The sequence below is a fragment of the Aythya ferina genome (assembly GCF_964211825.1).
Source record: "Aythya ferina genome assembly, chromosome: 2".
Classification (NCBI taxonomy): Eukaryota; Metazoa; Chordata; class Aves; order Anseriformes; family Anatidae; genus Aythya; species Aythya ferina.
The window spans coordinates 109,749,795-109,769,275 of NC_140297.1; the positions used below are offsets into that span (position 1 = coordinate 109,749,795).

A 19,481-nucleotide genomic window follows, 5' to 3' on the forward strand; every position below is an offset into this window, starting at 1 on the left:
CGCAGGCAGCTAGCTGACAGCCGCAGGTGGGATGCCGAGCCCACCGCGTCCCAGCGCTGCCGCAGGACCACCTCACGCTGCCTCGGTGCCGTTTTTGGGGGGTGAGGTGATGTGCACATCTCGGCCCCATCCCGGCGGTGCCGGCTGCGGTCAGCCGGGCTTGTTAACAGAGCTGCAGGAGCCGGGGCCCCCCGGGGTCGCGCTGCAGAGAGCAGGATTTATTCCTCAGCCGCGTGAAGCGGTGCCGGTGGTACAAGGCCGCGCCTGAGACGCTCTCCTCTCTAGCTCAGTTTCTAGCCAGTTCACTGAAGACTAAAGGGCAGATAGGAGCTAACAGACCGTAGGTAAAATGTGTGTTCTAACTACTGACGCGTCCTAGTTTTTCCCGCCTTTCCCTGAGAAGCTGTATAATGCCATTAACCTTCTGCTTTGATCAGGAGAGAAGGGTCCCTCCTCCAGTGCCAAAGAAGCCATCGAAAGGTCAGGTGCCGCTCATCCGGGAACGCTCTCTGGAGAGCTCGCAGCGTCAGGAGGCCCGGAAGCGGCTGATGGCTGCCAAGCGCGCGGCGTCCGTCCGGCAGAACTCAGCCACCGAGAGCGCCGAAAGCATTGAGATATACATCCCCGAAGCCCAGACCAGGCTATGAAGGGATCCGACCAGGAGGACTCTCTCTGGCAAGACAAGTCTCCTGTACAATCTGCCCCTCTAGGCTCCTGCTCCAGGTCACCACCACCGAGTATTTGTACCTCCTCCTCTCTCTGCTCTCTCCCCCTACCCCTCCCTCCCCTCTCTCTGTACGCAGTCCCGGTGACCCCGATGAATCCCACCGCCGTGGCGTAGTTGTCGGTCCTCCAAGAGGTGTCCTCTAACCACCCTCGCTTCCTGAAGGTTTGCCCATGTCATCACGATGCTTTGTCACACATGTACTGATGCTGCCACCTTGCCTCATGTAAACGAGTGCGATCCTCTTTCTGTTTGAAACCAATAAACGCGGCGCTCAGACTCCCATGCACACGCGCTCCTGTACAGTAGGCGCTCCATTTAACCCACTCACAACCTTTAGTTGATCTAAAGCTAGCCTGTTACCTAGTGTACAGCAATATCAAACCGCAGGGGATTTTGGAAATTTCAGTCATGCAGGGTGATCCTTTTGGACTCTGCCGTCTTCCTCATAAAAGATGAAAGGAGCTATGACTCGGATTCCCCTCTTTTTATTACTTTTTTTTTTTTCCTAAAGTAGATGGCGCACTTTATTCTAAACCTCTGAATCACACCTTCTCACCTGAATTTAAGGAGTCACAAAGGGGGGGGAGAGGTTGGGGCGGGAGCGGGGAGGGGGAGGTAGAAACACAGAGCTGGGGGTGAAAAATGGAAGCATATCCTGCAGGTGAGATGGCGAGGGATAGAAAAGATCCTGTGGAAAGATGCCTGCACACTCACAGCTGCACAAACTGCCTCATTTTTATTTCATCAATCACTACTTAAACATTTCAATCAGCAGAAGATTGTAAATTCGATCTTCCAGGGAAATAATCTATTTTGAAAGGCAATAAAAGAGTGAAAAGGAAGGAGATAAGAAGCAAGGACAGTTGAAGATAATATAAAAGAAGGATTTTCTTGTCCAAGTATTAAGAGTTTTTAAAATTGTACTGTATTGTCAATTCCTCTTGTATTGTATTGTATGGATTATATTGGTTAAAAAAAAAAAAAAAAAGGCAAAAAAAAAAAAAGCTTGGTTTTGTTGATGTCTTACTCTTGGTGGGACTATCCGATCTCACATGTACACACAGCCACACACCAACACCTGTAAGCGAATTGTTGTACACAGAGCCTGCGATGCTTCTCCAGGCAAGGCTTTGCTTTATCCACAGCTGGTTGTATGCTACCGTGCAGACTGCTTATCACCAAATGGTCCGTTATCTAGGAGTAAGTTTCTAAATCAGTCTCCTAATAGTATAAAGTACCCATCTGAACAAGAACAATAAAGTATTTTTCACAAGTTACGGGATCAATATGAACTTAATTTCTTTCCACAACAAGCTTTCCTACCCCCGCTTCTGCCATTGTTTTGCAATCACGAAAAATATGCATCCCAAGTAGCTCATTAATACCGGGGGTAAATCACAGACAATAGGGCTGGGGAGGAGCGGGAGCGGTCGGCCCTGCTCTCTGGCCCCCCAGCCACCCCCCAGCCGAGCTGGGGTCTTCTGCCCGCTCAGCTGCGGGAAGCTCTTGTGCCAAAATGAGGAAAGCTGTGCCCCATGTGCCAACGACAACAAGGTGTGGGTGTGCGCACGTGTGCCTCCCTGGCACATGCTGGGGATGGCAGAATTGGGGACAGCGGGTTTGGCCAACATGGCTGTGCCCGGGGTCCCAGGGTGGTGCTCTCCAGACTGCTCTGTGGTCCCCATCCATCACCTGAGGCACCTGGGAGAGGAAGGCGGCCTTCTGCTCCTGCTGGGGACAGGCTTAGGGACAGCCAGCCCCATGGTGGGGCATGGTGTGCACTGAGGGCAGCAAACCAGCGCTGGCTTTCTATGCCCTTAGCTGTTAAAAGCTGGCCCAGCCTCTGCGACTTCCCACTGCAGCGCTGGTGAAATCCTGCAGCTCGCGTTTTCAGAGCATTGGAAATTGTCATCGAAAAATGAAGCTCGTGCTAAAAGTATTCATCGAGGTCATGCCAGACAGCTTCTTTTCCTACGACATCATAGCCAGGTGCTAATTTAATTTTACTCAAGAAAATAGGAGAGGTAATAGGTTCTGGCACCAAGTATTTTCACGAGAGCATACTAAAACCACTAGAGAATTTGCTACCTCTCAAAGCCATTGATATCTGAGCTATGTCTTTATAAACAGGGCACAAATACTTACTGCTGTGGTTTACAAGATAAGGGCTAATAATTTAATATATAAAAGACTTTTAACTAGAGTAATCGGAAATCCAGTGTAACCCTAGAGTGCTTTGTGTTATAGGAGCTTTGAAAGGTTTGACCCTCTCAGCGTTCGAATACCCGTGTGTTTGCTAGTTTTGAAACACTTCATCTGACTTTTAGCAGCAACGAAACTTCACCGTGTTTGCAGTATATACTAGTGCCAACTGCCACTTTTGAGCATATAGTCGTATTAAGTATTAATTATTTGGAACTCATTTGTACTGAGGTATACAAAGCTGTATCCAGGTGAGAGTCCACATTCACAGATGTGTTTCAGATTATTTAGTTTTGTGGATGTTTTATGAAAGATGAGTTAAGATTTTGGTTGACAAGTGGCTACAGAAATTTATATCTAGCAAGTGCCCCCCTAAAAAAAGCAGAAAAGGGAAGACTATCTAGTCTTGTATATTATGAATTATTGTATTTGTATATCACAGAATATTTTTCTTATATATTTTAAATATTCTTAGCTGAATGCCTGTTAGATCATTTGGCTCTGGAGAGAGAATTGCAATGTTTGCTTAGTTTTTTAGCAAAAGTTTAAAAATAAAGCCAAGACCGGTAAATATAAAATATAATACTTCTGCCCCTAGAATGCCACGAGTTAACCACTTGACTCATTTACCAGTACTAATACACAAATAGTATATTTGCTGTATCATCTGTTTTTGTAACTATTTGTTTTTAGTCTAACCTGCCCAGTGTATATTAAAAATGCCTATATTCTGTTTCACTTTCGTACTAAAGTATTTCTTTTTTTTTCTTTCTTTCTTTTTTTTTTTTTTTCCTTGGGGAAATTTTAGAAAAGGTTGGTTTTGTCTCCTGCTTCAAAAGTTAAAAAGAAAAAAAAAAAAAAGTATTTATTATATTTTTTGCAGATGTTTCCATGAAATTCTCATAATCTTTTTGTAAAGAAAGATGAAGAAATGGATTAAAGATTTTTAATATTTGAAAAGGTAAATAGAAATAATTTATTTGTAATATATTTCAGTTTATTTATTGGTGTTCCCTTAACGCTTTGATGTGCACTATCATTTTAATTTGAACTGTATCTTTGTGAATTTATTGGGTTTTTTTTGGTTGTTTCTTTTTTCGATTTTTTTTTTTTAAGGAAAAAGGTCAAATACATATTTTAAGTAACTGGAATGTAAATCACTGGCCTACCTGCATTCCCAAATGCGATTTTAAAAATGTTTTTGATTTGAAACAAAAGACACAAATTTGAAAGCCTTTAGACAGAGGAGAGTGTTTTTATGGCTTAATGATTTGGGTTTTCATAGGATTATCTATCTAGTTTGTGTGTGGACAGGAAAATGTAAATAGATGAATGTTTCCCATAATGTAAAAAGAGCAAATTAATAAAATAATTAATGCACTGCTTGTAAGAGCTGTGGGTTTTCAATACAAATTCACTCGCCCGGAACCGCCGAAAGGCTTCACTTGAGGTGGCTGCGGATAAAGGCCCGGCCAGGGGCCTGTTTCGCTCCTAGTGCTCAGAGCCCAAGACTGATCCTGCCAGGTCTTGGATGCAGAGCCGCGCTGCTGGCCCTGGCAGTGCCCTCAGCACAGGGCTCCTCGTGGGCCAAAACCCACCATCATCCCACCCCTGATCCTCAGGAAAACCTCTGAAGGCACTTCTGCACGGGGGCTGGCCAAATCCCACCAGGGACGGCAGATGTTGGGCGGGCAGTGGCCAACGAGGCCTGGAGCAGCTCTGCGCCACTCAGTGTTTCGCCACACCGTGCTCATCCCCAGGGATGGCCGAAATATCTCTGAGGTGCTGAGCAGAAGTGGCTGGGCTTCCCTTCACCCTGCCTTCTGGCTGGGTTTTTCCCAGTTGGTGTAATAACGACAGTCACCAAATCCTGTAGCAGTGTTTCCAGATGGTGTTACTGCTCTCGGCTGTACCAGCAAATGCTGGCATTTTAGCAAATTTCAGTCTATACGCCTCACAACCGTACGAATAGCATGCTAGCGATCCACCATGTACCATTTGTCCACTCTTGAGACCCAGGGAGATCAAAAAGATTTGTGATCTAGAGGCAGCAAAACTTCAGGTAAAAGTTTTACCATATTTTACTACTGAGATCTGACAGTGGGATCCCTTCATCTGCGGGAATTCAGTCTCCCTGGTCGCTCATAAACTGACAAACTAGGGGTGCCCCCACTAAAAATGTCTTATTATTTAAAAACCTTCCTGCAGTGGCTGGTATCGTTCTGCAGCGAGGCCACATCAGAGAGCACAAGATAGCAGACGTGTTACAAACCCTTGTCTCACCGGAAGAATGGCAAAGTCCAAGCTGTGGCTCATAGCCCTGCCTTTCATGCCTGCTTAAGGTAAACTTTATCCTTATTTATACTCAGTGTTCCCTTCCAGCTCAACGTTCCCTCCAAATGATGAGCCTTCCCCCACAAACACAGCTTGTTGACGCTTTTGTTTGCCAAGGTTTGTTCTCTCATGCTTCGGATATTTATTTTTGCAGCACGCAATAGGCAAATAACACATTTTAACCATCCCTTTGGAGCATGCTCGCCCATCAAACCTGCTGAGTCTGTGCTAACTTGGAGACAGACGATATTTTTTGATAGCAATTCATAATACTTGGGAGTGGCAGTCAGCCCACGAGGTTCTCCTTCCCCACTGTGCATCAGAAGGGTCGGGGTCCGCCCGAGCAGCACATGATGCACAAGGGGGCTTGCACTGAGCAAGCCTGCCACCAACACCCACAGTCAAAGCCTGCCTGTCCCCTTTTCCTTTAGTCTGATGCCATGCCAAAGACCCCCAAAAAATTGCCGTCCTGCCATACCAAGCTCATTGACAACCTTCATTCCTCCCTTCCCTGTGCTGCCAATACAGGAGGGAGGTTTTCGCAGCGCCTCTGCTCCTGCTCAGCTGCCGTCGTAGCAGGCAAGGTAGCTGCTGTCGCCTGATTCACCAGGATGCGTTCGAATGCCAGCTGCAAAACATGACGTGAGCGGCCTTTTCAGCCAGCGGCCAGGCTTTCCCACGCTTGGGTCTGATCAGCAGGCAGCACCCTTTTGGGTCATACAAACGAATACAGCCGGTCTTCTATTTCTCTGTGAGTCACATGCCCAATCTGCAGCAAGACAAAGAGACAAGGAAAGGAGCAGGGCTTCCTGGTAATTGTGTTTTTCATGGTTCTCTTCACTGATCCGGTAACAACATAATCATAGAAATTAGAGCCAGAAAAGCTCTACTGGGGCATTGTGTGAACATTGTCAGTTCAAGATCGCTATCTCCCAAGTTGTGGCAGGTAAGTCATCACCTCACCGGTGCTGCTCCACCCAGGGGAAGGAAAAAAAACACACGAAAGGGAAAAAATATAAAGAGAAAGAGAGAAAATAGAGAAAGAAAACAAGCAAACAAAAAAACAGCCTGAGCACAGCCATCACCTCTGGTGGATGAGCCCTGGTGCAGAGGCCTCCATCATATCTGCTCTGTGTTGAGCAGTCCCCGTGGTGGGGTGCCTGGCTTTTTCTCTTTTCTAGCCAAGCAGAATGGAAGCAATTACGGATTTTGCCAGCTCTATTCAAAGAGGAGAAATGCTGGAGTGCTTCAGTGCTGCTGGAGAATCCAGAGGTTGCCCAGCCCCAGAGCGTCCCCAGGAAGCTGCTGCTCTGCAACGTTTTAAAGCTGTCAAAGGTTTGCACATAGGGATGGGCCTTGCAAGGAGTTAAAGCAGTAGAGCAGTGAGAAGGATGTTTTCTGGGTGCCGGGTAGCTCGCGGAGGCACGATAAGTCACTTGTGCAAACAGCTGCATGCTGAGGCACAGGGTTCAGGCTGGAGGCTAGAAATTGGGAGCGTAGATGTGAAATGGCAAAAGGCAACCCCTTCCTGTGCAACTATCCCATTTCCCCAGCGGGATGCCAAGCCTACCAGCTATCCCTGGCTTTTAGCTATAAAGAGAGAATTATCAAAGGCATGTCCTTAATACAGCGTGGCTTATTTTTCCTATTGTACTGGCTATCGGTGCTCAAAATTGCAATCTGGAATTGCTTCACAAGTGCATGTTCAGCGCTGGATTGCTGTGGTCCTTGAACCAGAACTGTAATCATTCCTTCCTTTGTTGTGTATGCTCCAGAAAGTGTGTAGCGGTGAGATGTTAATGCATTGCATGAATTGGGCTGTGCTATTTGTCATCCTCTAGCATGTCCTTTTTTCTTTTCTTTTTTTTTTTTTTTTTTTTTGGGTGGGGGAAGGTGGTGAAATAAGTGTTCATGGTAGCAAGTCAGGGTGCTCCAGTTGTTTTGCTGGTCTTAGGAAGAAAACTTTCCTATCACATGGAAAAAATAAAATAAAATACTGAGACTTCTTCAATTTGTAGCTAGGTCTGGCAAATCACATCTACCCTTGCCCTAAGGGGAGATGGAGATATCCATTCCATCTGTGTGTGTGTCATTCCTCATCTCTCTACACAACCACTGACAGTGAAAGGTAAAAGATTGACACTGTCCAGGCAGTTCACAGGCGATGCAGCAAAACTGCCGTGGCATTCAGCCTTGCTACTGGGGCAAAACAAGCATGGACAACACAGGCTGTGGCACTGAGAGCTGCAGCAGGGAGTCTCACCAGTGGCCCTAGGGAAGGAGAAAGTGGAAAGAAGAAGGATGGAGCAGAAGAGGGTGGACAACATCATTAAAACTGCAATAATTCAATCTGTGAAAAAAGCATTTGCTGTTACAGTCTGTAGCAACGGCTGAAGAGGAAATTCCTTCCCGTCGTGGAGCAAAATTTTGTTAAATAGTTTCTGAGTATCTGACATCCCTTCCCAGGGCATCAGTACCACCACGACTACTATGTACACCACGCAATTTGCAAGCCTCAAACGTATTGGGGCAGCATCATACTCCCAAGCAGCTCTGTAAACCCCAGCTGAAGACACAGGAGATGTAAGAACCTGGACAACACCAGGGCTTGCACAGGGCAGGGCTCCATCACACACAGCTGAAAAGACACCGATTAGAGGAGGACATGGCACAGGTTTAACACAAATAATGTGAGTTAAAAGTTCCAGGTCAGTTCACGGCTGTCACTGCTCTTGTGTAAGCCCTCATGGTGGGAAAGAAGAGTCTGAGTCTTGTTCCCATCTTGCTAGCAGCTGTTTTAACCCAGAATAAACACCGGCCTTTGATTTTAAGTGAAGTTTCGCAGTTGTGATTGCAGTGTTAGGAAAAAAAAGGAGACTTCGCCCCAGAATAATTTCCAGTTGTAAAATTTGGCTGAGGCATAAAGATGATCGTTTCACTACTTCAACAGAAAAATGTTTCTCTGCCAATCTCCAAGTGATCCCAAAAGAGCTGTGCCTAAAGCACCTGAATTTTAAGTCACAGTCCTGCATGACAGGGGCTGATGGCCTTACTCAGTGCCCTGACTCACCACATAGTAAATACTGCTGAGATTTAAAGAGATGTAAAAACCGGTGCTATATGCCAATGAAGCTGTATATCTGTATAGAGCGAATAACATCTATGATAACTAGGGAGCACATGGCTTGACCTCAATGACTACGAAATATTGTTTTGCACGATTAACCTAATGCTTCAACTGACAGAGAGAGTTTCCTTTTGTTTACATCTTTCCTGGCAATAGCATCATGACGACTGCAGTCTGGCTGCAGGAATGCACAGGGAACTGGGAACCCAGCCACACATTAGCAAATTGCAGTGTACTCCCCTCACTTCTTGTCCTTTGTTTAATAGCCACGTGCTTGTCTCCAAAAGGGGGAAAAAAAAAAAAAAAAAAAAAAAAAAAAGCTATGTGTGTGCTGTACAGCATTTTGCAGTGATGATTCGTGGCAGCCAGCTTCTCCCAGGCAATGTCGAGATTCCAGGTAGGAAGCAACCCCCGCTGCATTTGTCCTCTCAGAACAAAAATATGTCTTAGCAGTGAGCGGCTGAAAATAAATACAAGAAACCAAGCCAAAACAAAGAAAACCTGTTGAAGCACGCAGAGCTTGTCGTTAGAGCATAATCCAAGCAGATTTTGTTTGTCAACATTTGCGTAAGTCAACATAACGACAGTCTGAAATGATCTTTAACTGGAAATGTTTTCATGTCATGCAGCACGCATGAGCTTAGTGTTAATGGTCCGAGGGCTTTCTAAGTGTCAAGCGACGCGGGTGCTGGCACAGCAGCTCTGCTTGCCTCTCTGCTGCTGCTGCAGCAGGCACGGCCACCACCGCCGGGCTCCAGCAGCTGCGTCACAGCAGGGATGCTGCTGGCTGCGAGCTTCTTCCCACGGCACGCTCCTCATCGCACTGTGAGCAGACATCATGCTGGAGGAGATGTGTGTTTTCTCCAAACCTTGCACTGATCCCAAGTCAGAAACCCCACCAGAGCAGGTGAAGGAATCTGCTTACACACCAGTAATTGCACCCACCTGGGAGAGAGGTTTAGCACTCAGATGATCCAGCTTTTATTCAAGCCTCTTTATACCTCAGCTCTCTCTCAGGTTTTTCAGAAGGCAAGATGAAATTCTGCTCCCACACCTCAGGAGCCAGTACATTATATTTGCTCTGGACTTTCAGCATTGTAACTGGGAGCAGAAGTTGGATCTGATTTTTAATTCCTCTCTCAAAAGGTCAAGGAAACATGAAACTGCAAAAGCCTAATTCTTCTCTGTGCCACATTTGTGTAAACCCAGAGGGCAACATGGCAATGGTATTTTTAATGCTTTTTTTTTTTTTTCTTTTCTTTTTCAATACAAAAAGTCCTTTGCACATCTGCTGACAGCTCACACAGTAACACACTTATTCCCACATTGCTCCTTCTAAGAAGTTGCTTCTGATGAATATTGACAGCACCTAAGAGGGCTCCAGCCACCACGGCGCAAGCATGGTGAGTGGAGCAGGGACTGAGCAGTTGTGGCACGGTCCTCAGCATCACTGGGGGGTTGGCTCTTGTGCCCCACAGCCACAGTCCACGGTATTGGTCACACACATGCACGGTTGGGGTTAAATTATGAATATCATAAGAAGGTATTCAGTGGGGTTTAATATTCCTACTAGTGCGCCTCCAAAGACCCAGCTGGAGAGGCTGCATTGTGGTGGGCTGAACACCGTGTGAATGTTGATGGTTTGTGTCTCATGGTGTTTGCTAAAAGAAAACTCACCTGCTGTGATCTTGTTATTTGTCTGTGGAAATGGCTTGTATGATTTAAAGCGTCGTAATTGAGCGTGTTTGTTCTTTTATCACTACTCGGAGAGCGATTGTTTTACAAAGAGATGTGAAGGCAAAGTCTTCCGCCTAAAGACTTCATCAACCTGATCAGGAAATAGTCGTCCGATAAAAACCCCAAATCCAACACTTTTTCTGCAGCTGTAGTACACTACAATAAAACATGGCCTCACTGTTCTGCCAGCCCTTGCCAGGTAAGAGTGATTCAGCACGAGCAGGGCAGGACATCCCCTTGCTTCTCCCGAACAGGAACATGTTGTCCCTTAAACCCAGTCTGAGGAAGTCAGTAGCAGAGACGTACTGATAACACGTGGAGATACGTTAGCAGCTGTGGAGGAGCCCGCAGCGGAAACCAGGTGAGTTAATATTACACACCTATATGGCAGGGGCGGGCACTGCAGAATGGCTTTTGGCCCAGCACCAAGCTTCACAAAACACTGCAGGCCAGCTCCCTGCTGGCGGTATCACGTTCGGGAAGGAGGTGACAGCTTCTACAGCTGAGAGTGTCGAGCTCGGCTGTCCCCTCCTCTGGGTGAGGACAAGGCCCTGGGAGCTGTGCTGCACCACCACGCACAGCCGGGCCACGCCGTGCCACCGTCTATCAATTGAGCACACACAATTTCTTTGGACTTCAAAGGCAGAGTTGGAAAAGGCTCATTATTCCCAAGAGTGCTCCCAAGATTTATGTACTGTCACCCATCCAGGCAGCGAGGGATGTTTGCCCGTACCTGGTGTCAGATGAGTTCAGGGAGCAGCAATTACAATGCTTGCGCAGTCGAGAACGGCTGCTGGCTTGTTGTGCCTCTTTGCTTCATTGCCAGCACAGCTCACCAGCGGCAAAAATAAATAAACGCATAATATAAATACTAAAACCACCACCCAGATCCAGACCTTCCGAGGTGTGAGCCCAAAAGCATTCCCAGCAACCCCCTTCTCCCCTGGCCATTGCAACCCTCCATTTCATAAACTATTAATGCTTCCCAAAACCTGCAGCTCATCTGGGGAGGCTCAGGGTGCTGGCCCCCTCTGGAAAATCTCGTAACTTTTCACTACAGCCCCTGACACCACCCCACACACGCACACCCCGTGGGGCCATCGCCGGCGGGTCCAGCTGCGCTGTGCAAACACCGCCGTGCCCTTTCTCCCGGCACAGCAACAGCACAGTCCTCTTTCCCGGCTTGCCAGAGGGCTGCTGTGGACACGAAGCGGCAACTACAGACGCTTTCCCAAGGTCTGGTTAATGTTTCAGCACCTACCCATCACGGATTGTACTTTGAGCCATGGGCAGCATGTTGTTGGTGATCCTGGCATTTATACTCTTGTTTCCACCAGTTGGGTGCCTTCTCTCTCTTTTTTTTTTTTTACAAGCAGGTCGACAGGAGAGATCTCGTGTCATAGTAAAGCGCTCGGTCTCCGCCTACTTCAGTGAAAAACACTCTGCCATCAGCATGACTTTGATTTCCATGGACTTTGGGGCTCTTTGCACCTGAGAAGAGGCTGAGCCATGGATGGAGGCTCTGAGCTCAGCCGACAGTGCAAAGGTCTTGTTTTCCTTGTAGTGAAAAGGTTCAGGGCCGGGCTTCTGTTTTAAGTTCTCGATTATCACGGTAAATCACGAGGAGTTGTAAAGTACATAGAACAGAGATTGCACGCTGGTTAAGAATTATCGCTGAGGTGAAAAAAACAAACAAAGCCAGCACAACAAACTTGCACCCAGTTTCGGTAGCGCTGCCCCACATTCCTCTGCAAGCTGTTCTGCACCTGTGCAACACTCGCAGCCTAGGAAAAATGATGGAGCCTGCCCAAAAAGCAGGTTGCATCCTCAGGCATAGCATGGCACAGCTGCCAGAGGAGTCTTGTTAGTGTAACCAAGCAATGGAGGGCTCATCCTGCTCTCTTGACAGCTTTCTGCAGGTCCTTCAACGTGCAAATTAAAGCAAGTCAGGTGAAGTACCAGAGTCCAGTGTCTTGACACTCATCTGGTGCACCAAAATAATAAAGGTGAGGGAAAGGATCTGGTTTAAGTGCTACGAAGTGCGGTTGGTGTGAACGCAGTGATGGATGCACTCCTAGGCTATACCCAAACTGTCTCTCACGAGGGTTTGCAAAATCTTTTGCAAATCTGGGAAAGAGGAAAATTCCCATTTTGCACGGAGTTAAAGTCCTGTCTGACAGCTCCCCAGCTGCGGGTTGTGCCCCGCTGTGCTGCTGCTGCCTCCTGCCTTGGTCAGGCTCTGGCGCAGCCTTGGCTCCCCTCAAGGTTCTCAAAGAAATTGTTTTGTCTCTTACTGTCAGATTCACCCACCCACGTGCAAATATCCCTTAACCAGCCAAAGTCATGGGGATTTAGAGGCAAAACATGAACACTGCAGTCCCTGTGGCTATTTGGAGAAAAAACACAGCCAAAGAACCCAGCTTGCTGACTCTGCTGGTAAATGCCACCAGTGTTCATGAAAAGAGCTATGGAAACCTCCCAGCACCCAAGGATTGCACAACCAGGCTATGAGCAGTTCGCAGACACAGACACAGCAGGAACAGGAGCCCTGGGAACTTGCAGAACAGTGACATGGGAGAGCCAGGTTTGCCAAACCATCCAGCCATGATCCAGGAACCAAAAGCTGCAGCAAGAGCCATCTCCCCCCCACCCCACCAGCCCTGCGAAGCATCCCCTTCTCTATGCATTTGCGTAAGTGCCTGTACATTTCCTGCAGTCCCTGGGCAGCAGATAGAGCTGTGCTTTGACAATTTACGTGATCAAAGGCAGATTACGCTGCTATCACCGGAACAGTTAAGATTTTACACATTTTTAGATATCTCTTTTTACAGATCAAACCCTGATGTATCCCAAGGAAGTGAGCTCAGACAAACCACAGAGCCGAGGAGTGGGAAGGACCGCGTTTTAATTCTCCTTATCCCTAACTGAAACGTTTGCTTCTTTCCGAGGGCTTTGTCAACACCCGTAGGTGTCCTCCGGTACCAGGCAGCACTTTCTGGCTGCCTTTTAAAATCCGCAGGGCTGGGCTCCCAGGATGCCTCGCAGTGGGGGATTTCCTTGGGAGGAAGCGCATCCCGCAGGGAGGGAGGCACAGCGAGCTCTGTCTCATCCTTGCGCAAGCGATGCACCAGGGCTGCAGCTCTCCCCATGCCTTGCAGGCGATGCCCGGCCAGGAGCACTTGAAGGAGGGCTGGGGCAAGGCGAGGGTGGAAGGCAAATCTGCAGGGAAACAGAGGGGCTGAAAGCAAGTTCCCTCCAGGTTCAGCAAGCACAACAAAGCGACTAGCGGGGTCACGTTTCCTGCCTCGGCAGAGCCGCCAGCAAGTCATTTTTTGAGGCAGATGCAGAAAGTCTGACTAACGCGGGCATCAGCTGATCTGTGCTGCCCGCCTCGCTCGCTCGACCCCGTGGGAGGAAACCTGAGCTTTCCGAATCACCCTGCTTGGAAGGAAATTTCTCAGGGCGGAAATACCTGCTGCTTACGGGTGTAAATAGGAAAGAAAATGATGCACGCACAACCCCAGCCCCCATGGATGCTGCTTGTTTCAATTAGAGGGAGCTCAAGAAACTGTTTGCTGACCAGGGGACCCACACCGTTCCTGCTGCCCCCAGGTTCCCAGCCAGGTTAAGGAGCAAGTGGGAACTCTCCCACTGAGAGGCCTGTGTCCCCATTACCTCCTCCTGGGGTCCAAAAGATAGTAGGGGGTGCCACCCTCCCTTCAGAGGGTGGCCAGGACCTTCCCTCTTGCCCCCATGAGCACAGTAGGTGAGATGTAAAACCAGATGTCTCGCAGATTCAGCACATATCTATTAATTTACTGACCAGGCAAGGAGATGAAGTTGGCTGAAGCTGCTTGTGCAGGAGCAAGGGGGTCCAGGTGGAGGGACTGGTAGCTTTACCACACAGTATGTGCTTTGCAGATGTAAATCTCTGAACTAGGAGGAGATATTTACAGGAGGTTTTCCCATGTATCACCAGCTAAGGGAGAAAAACTTTTGAGGAAGCCTTTGTAGAAAGTTGGCAGCGTATCACTGAAAATACCTTGGCTGAGCACAAGCCAGCTGAATTGAACATGAAGAATGAGTTACAGCAGCAACCGCCTAGGTAGCATTTAATACGATAACCTGAACTAACCTTTAGCTAAGGTTGGCAGAGGAAGGTCTGCTTCATACCTCACCTGCTGGGAAGTCCACCTGGGGAAGCTTCTCGGTTCTTAAAAACACCCGATGGATTTTATTACTAATTGCTCTTCTTTTAGGCTTATGTCTGCCACAGCACAGAAAGCAGAAGCTAGAAAAAAAAAAAAAAAAAAGCCAGACTACACAGGGAAGATGTGCGTTCTCTCATGAACAGAAGTTGATTCGTTTGCATCAGAGCCAGATTTGTTGTTGTGGTTAGTTTAGTGGACTAGCAAGGATGAGATGACTTTCCAGGCAGTACAAAACTAGTCAAAATAATCTCTAACCTACTTAAATGGGCTACGCATAGCATTATGTAAGCACTGTCAAGTCAAACGGATAGAGACGATAGAGGGAGAGTTCAAACAAGGAATGATACTAGACGTACAAAAGAAAACAAAATAAGACATTCAGCACGAGGTCAGGCAATCAGAACATCGAGGCTAGAAGAGGAAGTGAAATTACAGGCTCTGGCAAAACAGCTGAATGCTTACTCAGTCAAATTGCAAAACTGTTGTGATCCTTACCATCAGTTGTGTGTCTGCTGTCCAGAACTTCTTCCAAGGCAAGTTACGCACAAAAGCAAGCTGGAGGCCATCATGTGCTTCCCACAATCAGTCGAGCGATTTTTTTTTTTTTTTTTTTTAAGTAAAAAGTAGTTCTAGTAAAATCTATAAGCTGGTGGCAATTTATGATCAAGAATGTCTTTTCCAGCAGCAGCTTCTAGAAGAGAGATGAAGAGGCTGAAAGCCCCTAGCCAAACACTAAAATGTATTCACCAATAGACAGAAAATAATTTTGCTCCTGCAAAAGACCTAGAACACTAGAGGCAAAGTTGCAGTAGGGAAAACTACTCAATTTTACGCTACAACTAGATAGGACATGGATAAGTCTCTCTGGCCCTACTTGTTCATTTGTAGTGGCGGAAGCAGGAGCATGCTTGAGGAATTAATTGGGAATTATTTCCTTACTATTGATAAAGATTAACATTCTCCAAAAGTAGCTGAGCTTTTCCAGTCCATGAAATACTTTGGTTTCTCTTCAGATCATATAAATATAATTCTGTATGCCACTGATGGAGGAGCTTTCATCCCTGGAAGTCTGCAAAGGACGTTTAGATGTAGAGCTTAGGGATATGGTTTAGTGGGGACTGCTAGCGTTAGGTCAGAGGTTGGACTCGATGATCTTGAGGTCTCTTCCAACCTAGAAATTCTGTGACTCTGTGATTCTGTGAGCTCCAGGAACCTCTGCCTGGGCAGCATTTCCCCAGCTGTATGACAGCGATGCAGAGACTCAGAGAAGCCATGGAAACATAGGTACCTGCTGCAAAACCCACAGCACCAGACTGAACTGCTCTTGCCACCGTCAGGTCAGTTATCTTCGTCGTCAGCCAAATGATTTGATGAAAGGCTCACAACAAACACCACGTGCAGGGTTCGTAAATGCGCAGGCAAGTTCCTTGCTGCAAGAGCCTCACGCTGCCACACACCTACCGGCAGGGCTCACTGCCCAGGGCTGGCTGCAGTGAGAGGAAACAGCCACAGCCCTGGTCTGTGGTCTTGGAGAAGTTGTCCGAGCACTGATGGGGACAGGCAGCTGCCAGCTGTGCACAGTCAGCCCAGTTTTGCACCCAGCTAAGTCACAGTTTCAAAGCCCTGCTACCTGCACGCACGTCTACAGGTTCCTTACGCATCGGTGCAAGCAGCTGAACATGCAACACTCACGTGTCTGTCAGTGGAAACACATGAAATCTGACCAAAACCCTGCTCTCCAGTGGTACAGTGAGGAGCTGGGAGACAGCTGTGGCCTACTCAGGCCTGCACCAGCCTTGGCAGCTGGGATTCATATTAGGTAGAGGGGCCACACAGCAGTGCTACGCCGAGGTGTGCAGTTCTGCTGTTGGTGCCTACCCCAGTCTGCAAGCTGGCACGGCCAGCCTGGTGACACTTGCCAGGGGTAGGCCCGATGCCAAGGCCTTCAGAAAGCTTTGTAAAGGTGAGCTGGAAGCCAAGTGAAGCTGCAGTTTCAGAGGGAGAGGTGAGCAAAACTGCTGAATGCTGCAGCTTTGTGCTGTCAGCAGCCACGGGTGCAAACCTTGGATGGAGAAGGCAGTCAGAGCGTTGGCTTGGTAGTGCAGTCATAATGACTTTTTTTGCTTTTCTGTGTTCACAGATCTCCAGGCACTCGTTGTCATGACAGAGACCAGAGCAGACAGTGAATGGCACACAGCACACGTGGATGCAATTACCACGTCTGGAACAGCGACAGCTTTAAGTGACGTTTTGCTAGAGAGAGTGGCTCGTCTACGCTCTTTCCCCTTAGTCCAGACACGGAAGCTGATGGAGAAGAGCCTGCTAACCTAGGGAAACGGGACAGGGACGTAAGGGCTCAGGCAGTCACTGAACAGGAGACTTAAAACAAGTCATGTCCTGAGAAGCAAACATGCGCTGTGTTGTTTGTGCCGATAATCCCTACTTGGCAAAAGCCACGGGGAAAGTTGACAACTGCAATACGCCAAGAGGAGGAAGAAGAAAAAAAAAAAAAAAAAAAAAAGAGAGAACTGTAAAAGAGCTAGGAACTACTACAGGAACAGCTCTCAAGTGTTAACAAGAAAAACGTCTGGTGAAAACACACCTTGACGGGGGGCACAGAGCAGCCTCGGTGCTGTTGGCTGTTTGCTGAGGGCTGGTGGGGGGCTCCAAGAGGCTGTTTCCACTTTCTTCCTCTCCCAGAGGGAAACCACGATCGCCGTCCCCCACCACCCCCCACACACAGCTATTTCACCAAGCCAGCCACATCCCCAGCTTCTACCTACTGTCTTCTCCACTCCTTTCCTGCTGAGCTTAGCACCCGTACCCCTGAGATCTTTCCTCCCCAAGTACACAAGGCCAGCTGCAGCTCTTTGAGGGTTTTATGGACACACACATTGAGTTCATGACAGAAGCCAGGAGATGTGTGTGCAATGCTGCAGCACACCCCCCCCCGCCATCCCACGAAGTGCCTCCCCGGCCCTGCACGCACACATGGGGAAATGCCGGCCCCAAGATCCCCTCCTGATAGTAATCATCTTCGCTTCAAGCAGGGATTTATCACACACAGCTGCCAAGTGGTGTTTACAAGACGCAAAAGCCAGGAAAACAAGGTTGACTAAGCCTGCGTGCGAGCTGTCTCGGCTGGCGGAGATCTGTCATACCTCCTAGGTCACTCAGGCTCTTCCCGGCCACACGCTCCCCAGCACAGCACGGCACTGCTGTCACAGGCAGCCTTGGATTTGTTAGCTGTTGGGACTCCTGCTCATTCTGGATCCCAGCTCCACCTGATGTCCGAAATCTACCTTCGATAATTTTTATCTGGAGCTAACTTCAAGTTGCAGCTCTGAAAGAATAGATTCCGGCAAACTTCAATAGCCTGAACCAAAACTATCAGTGCTAGATTACAGGAAAGCAGAAACTGCCTTCTGATATTCTTTTAGTGGGTACTCGATATGAGTCATTTTCTTCCTCCAAGTTAAATAACACCTGAGGGTAGAGAAAAGCCATTTCACTGTGTGCCAGGTGCTGCCCTGCCAAAGGGGTTTGGCTTATGACTCCATGCAGCTGAACTCCTAGATGTAGCCTTAACACAAGAAGTAACTTTAAAAAAAAAAAAAATTGGCCTAAAGCAAAACTGGTCACAAGTGAAATCCCCTGGAAAAGTGTCAGCAAAATGGAAATACAGCATTCATAGGAGGGGGAGGACTTCGGTTCTGTTACGCTAACGTCACTTTGTGTGGGAGAATGGCGAACGAGATAACAGCAGCGGTAACAGCAGCGACCACAGGCTTACTACTTTCAATGAAAAACTTGAATGGCAAGGTTTTCTTCCTCATCCTATTTCCATTTTCGCAGCTGTTCTGTCAGCTACAGAACTGGTCAGCTCAAAAAGCAAATTCCCTCCTCTGCCCCCCCCCCCCCCCAAAAAAAAACACTGATTTTTTTTTTATTTATTTCAAATGCCATAGTAAAGAATAATTATCTCTCAGAATGCCCTTTGATGTTCTGGTCCCCCACTTTTACCCCTCAGCACACTGGCAACCTGCTTTTGAACAACAACAACAAACAACCAAGAAAGAAGAAAAAAAAAAAAAAAAAGAACCCACAAGGCAAAAATATTTGCTTGAGGTTGTTTTTTCTTAGCCAGTGCCTGAGGCATGGGCATAGAGTGTTGCAACAAATTCTTCGTTGCATGTGGACAAGAAAACATCTGACAAACCTTTACCAAAGATGATGCTCCATTTTTGGGCGTCTAGCACCCTTTGAGAGCAAACATCTATACTGCAAAAGGATTTCTTCAACTTCCCCCACTTCTCCCTCAACACTGACCCCACAGTTGCACAAAAGCCTACTCTGATTAAAAAATATATATATATATTAAAAAATGTGCCTAGGTATTCCAAAAAAAGTAGTCTAGAAGCACATTATGTCTAGTCAAAGGGAGGGGACTTGTGTCTCTTCCTGAATTCACACGCTTCACCTTTAAGATGAAGTATACAGCCATATCTGGCTCTGCTCAGAACTATTTTTTTTCTAGCTTTATTTCAATATTTTTTATTTATTTTTTTTTAATTCAGAACCTGATTCTATATTCATACGGTTTATGAGGACAACCCTGTGTTGTTACTAAAGCTGGTGCAAATGTGAATAAACCAGATTTGTTTTTTGAAAAACAAATAAATAAATTGAAGCTTTAAGGAAGGAATAAATTGAGTAAAACTCCAAACAGTACTCTAGAGAACAAAGTTTTCTGCCATCAAACACAATAAAGGGCACAGCAAAAACAAACAGAAGGCACACATCACAATATACACATATTGCAGTCTTCTACTCATAAAAATATCCCCACATTTGCCAGCTCTCCTGCTTTACAAAACCCTCCCCCAGTCACCCAGGCAGACAACTGGCTTGTTTTTAAGGATTAGCAGGAACCGATTTTTCTTCCTAGACATCTCATTTCACTGCTGTTAGAAGGATGAGGGAGGGTGACTGCCATTCAGGAAAGCTGAAATGCCAGCTGCAAGCCTTCACATTTTTCAGTAGCTAAAGTCCTTTTCTGAAAAGTAACTTGGAATCCATTGGCCAGAATACACCTGCATATAGCAGGGATCCCTTCTAAATCTTTGTCACCGACTTGCTTGGT

At 47.2% G+C, this 19,481-nt stretch overlaps 1 protein-coding gene and 1 long non-coding RNA gene across 14 annotated transcripts in view; one reads left to right on the forward strand and one right to left on the reverse strand.

Annotated features, from left to right (window-relative positions):
• DLGAP1 (DLG associated protein 1) overlaps positions 1 to 977 on the forward strand; it is a 417,012-nt gene extending 416,035 nt beyond the window's left edge. For all 13 annotated transcript variants that reach the window (XM_084510659.1, XM_084510658.1, XM_084510653.1 and 10 more), the window contains one exon: positions 438 to 977. In XM_084510659.1, the coding sequence (XP_084366785.1) occupies positions 438 to 647 (210 nt within the window). In that variant the 3' untranslated portion in view covers positions 648 to 977. The remainder of the gene's footprint in view (positions 1 to 437) is intronic.
• Positions 978 to 13,015: 12,038 nt separating this feature from the next.
• On the reverse strand, positions 13,016 to 17,691 carry LOC311432557. Its single transcript, XR_014690129.1, has 4 exons — positions 17,500 to 17,691; positions 14,834 to 16,665; positions 14,306 to 14,418; positions 13,016 to 13,346 (listed from the first exon to the last, which is right to left on the reverse strand). It is a non-coding gene; the product is annotated as an uncharacterized lncRNA (long non-coding RNA).
• Between the last annotated feature and the right edge of the window lie 1,790 nt (positions 17,692 to 19,481).